The sequence below is a fragment of the Podarcis liolepis genome (genome assembly GCF_965112155.1).
Source record: "Podarcis liolepis genome assembly, chromosome: 13".
Taxonomy (NCBI): domain Eukaryota; kingdom Metazoa; phylum Chordata; class Lepidosauria; order Squamata; family Lacertidae; genus Podarcis; species Podarcis liolepis.
Genome location: NC_139573.1, coordinates 57,074,540 through 57,084,982, shown reverse-complemented (window position 1 = coordinate 57,084,982; position 10,443 = coordinate 57,074,540). Strand labels below are relative to the sequence as shown.

General features: G+C 48.0%; 1 protein-coding gene across 4 annotated transcripts; it reads right to left on the bottom strand.

Annotated features, from left to right (window-relative positions):
• Positions 1 to 4,020: 4,020 nt before the first annotated feature.
• ISCU (iron-sulfur cluster assembly enzyme) lies at positions 4,021 to 10,343 on the bottom strand (the record flags this gene model as incomplete). Of its 4 annotated transcripts, none has more annotated exons than XM_083470997.1 (6): positions 4,021 to 4,854; positions 5,616 to 5,694; positions 6,323 to 6,433; positions 6,584 to 6,697; positions 8,589 to 8,782; positions 10,251 to 10,343. In XM_083470997.1, 5 exons carry the CDS (start codon positions 8,688 to 8,690, stop codon positions 4,757 to 4,759), a joined length of 504 nt encoding a protein of 167 aa, XP_083327123.1. In that variant the 3' UTR covers positions 4,021 to 4,756. The 4 variants fall into 4 exon arrangements, with proteins under 4 accessions (XP_083327123.1, XP_083327120.1, XP_083327121.1 ...); XM_083470994.1 differs by lacking the exon at positions 10,251 to 10,343 and adding an exon at positions 9,936 to 10,209; XM_083470995.1 differs by lacking the exon at positions 10,251 to 10,343 and adding an exon at positions 9,936 to 10,209 and having other exon boundaries at positions 8,589 to 8,779.
• Positions 10,344 to 10,443: the final 100 nt, after the last annotated feature.

Sequence of the window (10,443 nt, the reverse complement as noted above, 5' to 3'; positions counted from 1 at the left end):
GGGCTAAGGCAGGATTTGGAGAAAGAGGTTGGCTTGTAATTATAGATATAATGGGGTATTTGCTGCTCCAAAGGTTTTTAACATGGGGGCATTCTCACTCAACGTGAATAAATGAACCATGTTTTCCACAACCCTTTCAAGGTATGGGGGAGAGGGAGGGATTCATTTTTGCCAGCCTGACGGGTGTCCAGTGCCATTGGAAGATGACCTTGAGCGAGGCCTCCTGTAAGCGAGCAGAGATGGTTTTCATGGGGTGGTGGGGGTCCAGATTACTTCTCATTTGTGATCTTTGTTTGGGTGGCCTGAATCTGATCCCCATACAACCCGAAGGCCTCTAGCACCCCCACTTCATGATCCAATAGGTTGTTGTATATTAGGGAAGTAGCACCCTTCAGGATTTAAAGAAGGCAAGTGTGTGTAGGCCCTCTCCCCTGTGCTCCAAATGAAGAATGAGCCTGAGATAACTGACACCAGGTAATGATTTCTTTTAATTCATCCTTTAAAAATAGACAAAAACTACTACAGTGGAACCTCGGAACTTGAATGGCTGCTCTTGAATGTTTTGGTTCCCAAATGCCAAAAACCAGGAAATGCTCCAGTTTTCTAACGATCCTTGGAAAACTAATGTCCAACGAGGCTTCCGCTATGCAAAAACCTAGCTGTCAGTCAATTGGAAGCCGCACTTTGAAACTCGAACGTTTCAGAAGTCGAACGGTCTTCCAGAACGGATTCTGTTCAAGTTCCGAGATGGCACTGTACTTGCATTCACTTTTCTCTTTTTAGCAATCCATCTGAACACACATGCTTTTATTTTGCATTTGTGGCACTCAGAGGCATAAAAGTAGAATCCTGTTTAAAGTAATGTCCCCTGATTATCTACAGGTGACTCCTGCTCACCATAGGTGAACACGCAAGTGGGTGCTTTCAGTCGAAATGACAGAATTCATGATCTGCCACCTTCCCTTTTAAATTGCAAATTTCTGGAACACCCCACAGAATGAAGTGACTGTTCAAAATACAGGCCATGTTTCAATATCCACTCAAGGGAGTGAGATTATTCTTTGCATTTGAGATCCCTGTTAAGCTTTGGACGCTTCTGCCACCGCGCAGACCAGCCACGTGTCATTGCCTGCGCGCCCTTTGTGAGATCTGCAATTCTTCTTGCTCCCTCCAGTTTCTGAAATAGTAATGGAAGGCTGGATTTCCCCCAACTCCTTTCCAGCCTCTCTTCCCCAGCGCCTGCATGTCTCAGTGCCACATCTGGAAGGGGGCGGGGAAGCTGTCATGAAATCTATTTCTCTCCTGGGATTAAAGGAGGAAATAGCCAGCATACTTGTGCAAAAAGGCAAAAGCCGAGAGGCCCTAGTGCTGGTTTTTCTGGTGCCTTGGCCGCTCTGTGGGCTAAGGGAAAGCATTATCAGTGGGCCTTTTGGAGAGGCTTCTGATAAAATAGGAGAGAACGCCAGGACGTCAAGCCTCTCGTACTCAGCCATTTTTTGAGAGGTGTTTTTCTGGCCACCTCCAGAAGGCAGGTGAAAGGCTTGAATCTTCAGACAAGAGAAGAGCACTGTTCCCCAACTTGAGAAATGCACAGCTAAGCAAGACACCAGTGCTGTTGCAAAGGTTGGCATCCAGCAAATTAAACACAAGATTGCATCTTGTGCTGCTGTTTTCGGGAGGGCTATGTATGTAGATGGATCAAAACAGCTGCCTGCTTTTGGGGGCTCTCCATAAGGATGTGGCTATGGGGGACATCACAGGATTGGCTACACCCCTGGAGAAGAGTCCGATCGCTAGACATGAGCTGTGCTGGACACAAAAAGCAGCCTTGTTCTTTAGCTCAGCAGTGGGAGGGGGCAGAGCTGCCCTGCCCTTCAGATTTTGCCCCTTTTGGGACATCTTGACTTTCCCTCAAGAACCAGATGCTTTTAAAATCTAAACATTTCAGATGTGTTTTTTTAAATATAAATAAACCCCCCTTTCCTGCATTTGAGGAGTGACACATTGGCAACAGGAATAGTTTTACAGCCTGCAAGTCTGTCTTATGGTGCACAGCTGCTGTTATAAACCACGATGCTGGAGCAGCTGTAGAGACATTTCAGTTAGAAACCTGAGCTACTAATAAATTATTTGACGTGCCACAGACCTCCAATGAGAGAGCAACTGCTGCTCAGCATGAACTGGAATACTCGCAAATCCCTTGCAAAAGTGGCAAGCGTTTCTCACTCGCAGAGGGATGCAAAGCAGAATTGTTGAGGGTATTTATGTACAGCATCCGCTGAAGCTGAGCATTAGAAGATTCGGGATTTAAGAGGGTACTTCATGCATCAGTTATGCAACTCCCTACGGAACTCCCTCTTGCAGGAAGCAGGGATAACCACAAAGTTGGCTGGCTTTAAGAGGACTGGATAATTTCATGGGGGGGGGGATGGCTACTAGCCTGGATGGCTGTGCTCTGCCTCCATGATCAGAGGAATGCTTCTGAATACCAGTTGCTGGAAAATGCAGGAGAGGGCTCTTACACCCAGGGCCTCCTTGTGGGCTTCCCACTGTGAGAATAGGAGGCTGGACTAGATGGGCACGCACTGGCCTGGTCCAGCAGCGCTGTTCTTCGTGTCTTCTGTTAGTGGGGCTGATTCACACGAGAGTGGACTCACCTCACTGCTGGTGCTGGGCAGCTCTCTGGAGTGTGTAACGCAGGGATTGTCAACCTGGTCCCTTCCGCCCACTAGTGGGTGTTTCAGGATTCTAGGTGGGCGGTAGGGGGTTCTATGGCACAAGCTGAATCCTCCTTCCATCGAGTGCTGGTGAGCAGTAAGGAAATTTTACCATCGAAAAAGATGCGTTAGTGGGCGGTAGGTATGAAAAGGTTGACTACCCCTGGTGTAAAGCAAGGGGAAGTGATTCAATCTGAAATGCTCCCCTGGGACAGGCTGGATATAGTCGGTTGGTTAAGAAGTTAAGGGGAGCCCTGCAGCAGCAGCAGCAAGGTCAGACATTTGGCAAAGGACAAGATGGCACCCCCATTCCATGCACAGAAGCTGGACTGGCAGCTGAATCTTGTCTGGATGCTGATGATGTCTTTGTGAGACAGCTTAGGGAGCGCGGGGCAGGCTGCCCTCAGGGACTTCTTATTGCCACTCTCTATCATATGCCACCCAAGGCAACCTCTTCCACTACTAAACACACTTCAAGAATCAGTGCAACTGAAACATTACTTTTTCTCTCCTCTCCTCTCCACCACCCAGAAACTAAAAAGGGAAGTCTTCCTTAAGTACTAGTTCATTAAACCTTTTTTATTTTTTCAGGTTGCTTTGGCTGTAAATCAGCCAAGGAACCTGGAAATGTAGTTCTGACCTGTCACTATTCCTGAAGCTAAGGGCTGTGTAAGAAAACCCCAACTGAGTTCTTCTGGGCAATAGCACCCCCCTCCCATTCCTCGGGGGGGTGGAGGTGGGAATAAATGCAGATTTTGCTATGAATACACCCCTCACATTGGCGAAGGACTTTTTGCCTTTCTTGCTGAGAAACTGAGCTATCTTGTCCTTCTACGCAATGCTGTTCTCTAATGGGGCTGGCTGCTTTTCAAGGCTGTTTCAAAGAGCACAGGGCTGGCGTTTTCCAAAGATGATGAGCAAATCTCCTGAGTGTCGGTTGCTGGGGAGCAAGAGGACTGTGGCCTACACGCCCTACTTTTAGAAGGGCCATACAAGCAACCGGCAACAAAATGTCACTGTGTATTATCTCCCAAAAGGAGCGACCCTACAGGGTCCCAGCCAGCCATTCCCGCCAAGGAAGGCACCACAGTCTTCCCTCCCCCCTCAGTTTGTTTTCTCTCTTCCCACTGTCACTCTATGTTGCATCCTCCACTCCCACCCTCCCTCGCCACCCCAAGGAGGCTGATACCTCTCTCTTATTTCTCTGTGGTCTGGCTGAATACTGTTGCGCCAAATAAGGCATTTATACAAATTCCTCTTCTAAATTCAGCCTGAAATTTGCTAGGAAGAAACACACAATTCATTGAGCCAGAGCACAGCATATATTATCTCTATATATTTATATAGCATACACTGTACATAAAATAAATCTGAAACTTGTGCATAAACTGTCTGATCACACAATCCTTTTCTTTAAAACCCAAACTAGGGAATAAGGATAGGAAGATGGTTGTTTCTGCCTTAATCTGCTGTTGGGGTAAATCTCCTCCCTCCCGGCTAGAAGAACATGCTGCTGGCAACGGGAAGGGAGATTCTTGCTGCCTCATCTGCAGAAACGGCAGGAGAGCAACTTCTACCTTCTTTAGTCCCCAAAGATATCTAGAGTGGGCTCAATTTCCCTTCCTGTGGGGAGGGTTACAGGTCCCTGACTGTTCTCTCGTACCAGGCAGCTTTGCCCAAAGCGGAGATGGGGCTGCTCCTTGCAACAGCAGGCCATGCCCTAGCAAACATGTAGGCAATTGCCTCCTACACACTGAAAGCTGGAACGATTACTTATAGCAAAATTCTCACACTGAAATCACAAGAAGGTTCTTCTCTTTCCTCCCACATGTGGAAGGAAAACAGAAAAGCTGGTAGCAAAGATGATCAAGGCGACTGCCCTGAGGTGGTTCCAATGCAGCCTGACATTGTGCATGCTTCCAAAATGCACTAAGGTGATTTGTTGGCTCCTTGCTGTAATTGCCCTGCTAAATTACAATTGGAATGACAAGGCTGTCGCGGGACAGGGCTCCAGGCCTTTTGACACGCAGCACCTCCTTCTAGGCCATGCTTGCGTTTTTTCCTGGCTCACTGCTCTTCGGCCCCTGCTTCAACTTGTAATCTGCTAAGGCAGCCCTGATGGCATCTTCTGCCAACACTAAGGGAGGAAGAACACAAGTGAAATATTAGACTGGTTTAACAGCGGAAGTCGAATAAGCAAAATAATTTCAATCCTGAGTGCCAAGGACTCTGGGAGAAGAGCCGTGCTTCTGGCTCTCCTGCAACTCAGCAGGCCAATTCACATCCTTGGCAGTAAACCCCCACATTCACCTTGTGGTGACCTTTAGGCATTTCTAAAGTGAAGGAGAGATTTCCTACGTGCCCAGATTTCTGAGTTTTGAGGAGTGTTCTTAGGCCAGTTTATGACTTAGCATGGGCATAGCACTTGTGCACAAATCAGTTCACTTGCCTTCTCAGCATTCTTTACAACAGCCCCATAAAGATAAGCCAATATTATTCTCAGTGTCTCAACCCTGACTCCCTTTTCAACAGCCTTCCACTGAGTTTAATGGCAGGAACTATAACAAGAACTTCCTGGTTCAGTCTATCACAACGCTAGCTCCAAAACCAATTTCCAGCCTCCCAAGGTTGGAGTACTTGTAGCTGTACAGATGTTGTTGGATTACAACTCTCCTTAGCACCAATCAGAGAAAGGCATATGCCCTTATATTCTAGCTCTTCACTTTCTCTAAGAACATACCAACTACATAGAAGGCATCGCTGTAAAAGACCTTCACTTACATTCACATTTCTTGTTCATGATTGACTATTTGCATTTGGGACCTTGTGGTGCTTCTTTCCAACAACTTGTCTGCAAAGAGTTTCAATGGTAACAAAGAACAAAAAAAAGTTACTTACTGGAGCAGTGCAATTTTACTGGAGGAAGGCAGAGCTCTTTAGCAATGTCTGTGTTTTTGATCTTCAAGGCTTCATCAACCTGAAACATACAAAAATTACCATTTAGCCTTCCATTTCATACCATGGACTTAGGCACACAGGACTACTGTCTTGCACTACCAGACTTCAGGTCTATCTAGCGCAGTATTGTTTAGAATAACTGGCAGTGGTTCTTTCAGAGAAGGTATCTTCCCAGTCCTACCTGGAGAAGCTGAGGATTGAACCTAATACTTTCTGAACAAAAATCAGGTGCGTAAGCTACAGCTTTTCCATAGCAACTGCTGCTAACTCTGCTCCACAGACACAATTTCATTTTCTATTGCCAGCTTACTACCCCTCTGCTGGAGGCAGCATGCTTCTGAAATTCAGCTGCTGGGAACTGGTAGGAAGGGTGCTGCTGCAATCATATCCTGTCTGCAGGCTTCACAGAATCATCTGGCTGATCACTGAGAACAGGATGCTGGACTAAAAGGACTTTTGGTCTGATCCAGCTGCAGGCCTCCACAATTGACTTCCACATTATTAGACTCTTAGCATGATGCATGCAAAATCCACCCTCCCTGGACTGTAAACGACTTTCTTCAAGCAGCCTAAGAGATGGTAATGCAGCATGAAAGGTTTTCCCCCAAAACAAGGCCAAGGTATATATTGACAGGCATCAGACTTACCGTCTTGCCCTTCACCCATTCAGTAGCCAAGGAACTTGAAGCGATTGCTGACCCACAGCCAAACGTCTTGAACCTGGCATCTGTTATCTTTCCGTTTTCATCTACTTCAACCTGAGGACATTTTCATGAGAGTGACTAAGCATTGCATAGAAACGAAAGAGACACTTCTCTTGTTCACGATCACAGAGAATAGAGGGTGAGAGACTGAAAGAGGCTTTATTGTCTCACAGCCTTTGGTGCCTCAAGGCAGCACTAACTTACTTGCAGCTTCATGACGTCCCCACAGGCTGGTGCTCCCACAAGGCCAGTCCCAACATTCTTTGCGTTCTTATCCAGGGAACCAACATTTCGTGGGTTCTCATAGTGATCAACAACCTGGAATTCAAAAGCAAAAGTTTGATGTGCATCTTCAGGGGACAAAGGTGAATCCTTGAACGATATAATCATCCTGGACCCTTCCAGCTCTGCAATTCTATGATTAGGGCTATTCATAGAATAGAATCATAGAATCCTAGAGTTGGAAGAGACCACAAGGGCCATCGAGTCCAACCCCCTGCCAAGCAGGAAACACCATCAGAGCACTCCTGACATATGGTAGTCAAGCCTCTGCTTAAAGACCTCCAAAGAAGGAGACTCCACCACACTCCTTGGCAGCAAATTCCACTGTCAAACAGCTCTTACTGTCAGGAAGTTCTTTCTAATGTTTAGGTGGAATCTTCTTTCTTGCAGTTTGGCTCCATTGCTCCGTGTCCGCTTCTCTGGAGCAGCAGAAAACAACCTTTCTCCCTCCTCTATGTGACATCCTTTTATATATTTGAACATGGCTATCATATCACGTATCATTTAATGGAGTCGCAAAGTCTCTGACTGCCACCTACTGGAGACATTTCTTGACTGAGCCCTAGACATCAGGGGTGTCTATCTTTAGATTTTCTGCATCGTTACACAGGTGGCTGGACAAGGCAGACTTCAGGGATCCTTCCAATTGTTTGATTTCTGCCACTCAGTCCAGCACAACTTAAAGAGATCCCCCCAAAATGACTAAAACTTATCCCAGTCTTATAAAATATCTGTCAAGGGGAGGGGGAGTGTCTGCAATGCCCTGTGTACACAACCTTGTCGTCAAAGTGCTCCTCCACATTATGGGCAGGAGAAACAAACAGCATGGCCCTTTGAACCCAGCAGGGAATATACTGGTGCACAGTTATCTAGCCAGTACTCTAACATTCTAAGCCAGCTGTCTGCAAACCCCCACCACTGTGCGCCGTTTCCTGCCTCTCCTTCTGTGCCTCCTTTTGGTATACCACCCTTCTTATGCCAGCTCTCTGACTATGTTAGCCCTGTTCCTTCTGCATCCTTCCTCCTTCCCTCCATGAATCACGCCAACTCCCACAGCTTATGATTACCGTTAATCATTCCTAGAGCACATGGATTTCACTAAGCATTGTACACAAGAGCAAGGCAGTCCCTGCCTGCAGGCTAACAATCTAGAAGCCATGATACAAAATGGAAAAGGGATGAGAGTAAAAAAGGGCAACCTCAGTCACCAACTTCTCTATCTACCCACAATGCAGCCCCTGCCCCACTGCGAGGCCTTTCCCCATGCCTCCCTCTATTTGTTAAAGGTCACCACTCAATTTATTATTATTATTTTGAAAATGAAGTGTCCTCATTATTTATACTAATTAACTCCTCCCAGGCATCTATTCTGTTTGAAGCCCACTAAACTGTCCCCTCCCCAAATCTGTGCAGGCTTCCCTTCTCACCCTCTTTCTGGTGTTCCACTCAGTTTCCAGCCACCTTTGTTGTATCAGCCCCAGGTCTACAAAGATCCCCAATTCTACCTTAGTCCCCCAAATCCTTATCACATCCCCTCTCCATCCCCCCAGGTTACCCCCAACACCCCTTATGACCCCCATACCTGCGCAGCGTTCCCTCACACCCCCTTGTGATATCCCCCATAATCCAGCTACCCATTTACAATGACAGCCGATGTCTTATAGAACCAGGGAGCTGCAGAGCGGAAGGGGCCCTCCAAGGGTCCTCGAGTCCGTCCTCCTGCGATGCAGGCGTGACGGCTGAGGAATCCCTGACAGGGGGCCGCCTGGCCTCTGCTTCTCAAAACCCTCCAGGGAAGGAGGGTCCGCCACCTTCTGAGGGACCCCCCCCCAACGAAAACCCCTGTTCTGCTGGGTCCTCCCCCCTCGCCCGCCTTTCTCCTGCGACCCTCAAAGCCCCCTTGAGTGAGCCAGCCCCCGTCCCCTACCTTCTCGTGGTATCCCGCGGCGAGGGGAGCCTGGGCCGGCCCAGGCCTCAGGAGAGCCGCCGCCGCCCGCTGCGCAACGCTCGCCCTCAGCGCCGCCATCATGTCTGCTGGAGGAGGACTGCGACACAGGAGACAAGGACGGCGCGAGATTGTGACGCCACGCCTGCAGCGCCAGGTGAGGCCACAGCGCCCTGCTGAGGGCAAAACGAAACGGGCGTCACTAGCCACGCCCTCCGGGAGGAAGAAACTTAACCCGCCCGGGGAGGGAATTAGTCTGGATGTTATTGTCATGATTGTTATTTGTCATGGTAACTATCGTTATTATTATTATTATTATTGCAAGTTTTGATTTGCTGCTTTGTCTGCAGTCCTAATTCCACTTGGGCGCGAATCCTGCTGAATTCAGTTTGATTTACTTCTGAGTAGACATTATGTACATACATACATACATACATAATTCTATTAGAATTCCATCTTTCCAGGGTTCAAGCCATGCTCCATGCGGCTTACAACATGAAAAAGCACAATTCCAACGTAACAACAGTAGTCATAAATAATAAATATAACAAAAAACGCATAACCAAGCATAAATCAGAGTACTGTAACATCTGAAATGAAAGACAAAAGATTACAGTCAATAACTGTAACAACCCACCCAGCTCCCAACACAATCTCTTAAGGAATTCCCAAGCCCGAGGCTGCTCAGCGCCACAGCTTTCGTCAGGCCCAGGCCTAGTGCGGGGAAAGCCCGCGTCATTTGTAGGCCGCTGCCGCCACCCAACGCGTTTTAGCTTTGGGGTGCAAAGGAGCTATGCTTTCTTTTTGCTTTGTTGCCTTTTATTTATTAGAACTGTTTCTATCCCACTTTTCATGTCAGCATCACAAGGCAGGGGACACAAAAACACATTAAACGACATTGAAACTTACAGAAAATAGTAGTCAGGCCAAAACCGCTATTTGCTGACCATAATTACTGTACTTAATTATTGAGAGCATAAATGTTTAGCAGTCACGAGAGAATGCCATCAGTGTTGGCATCCGCTTTGATTTTACAGTTTTATATGTATTTTTACACTATTTTATTTATTGACTATTTTATTGGGAAGTATGCAAATAATGGGAGTAAATAAATGATTTATTATTTGAAGCAGGTGTGTGCGTAGAAATACTTTTATTTATGGCCTGACAAGACTCTGGAGAGGACCAAGCTTTTATGCGTGGCTCTTGGGCCCCCACCACCCAACCAGGGGCCCTGGGGAGCAAATGTAATGCTGCTTTAAGATGCCGCCCCCGCTCTCTCAGCGCCGCTGCTTTGGCAAATGGGTTGGCCTATTTTGAAAGTTACACGCAGCGACGAAGCTCCCTCGGGGGCCACTCGACGGAAAAGGCGGGCTATCGGTGTCATAGCACACACACAACCCCCCGAGCACACGAGACACAACCAAACAGGAAGGTCTCCTGCGCAAGCTCCTTTCAAGCCAACGGAACCAGAGCAGCGGCGCGCTGACACACTCAACATGGCGGCCCCGGCCTGCCTTCCCCTAAGCGATGGAGAGGGTCCTTCTTTCTGACCTTCCTTGAGGCGACTGCGGCGCGCCGAGATTTTGGGAAAGCCCGACATTTATGCCCCTTCGAAAAGAACCAAATGGCGATGCCCTTCACCTGCCGGGGACGCTTCCTGTCCAGCGGCCCTTCTTAAGAGCTCTGCGGGACCGACACCCCCCGCCTTGTTTGTACCAGACGCCTTCGGAGCAGCAGCTGCCTCTATTTTTCAGTCAGGCGTTAGAGCAGGGCAGCCCAGAAGCGCGGCGGGCGAAAAGGCTGGCGGGAGGGGGCCTTTCCTTGAGTGGGAGAG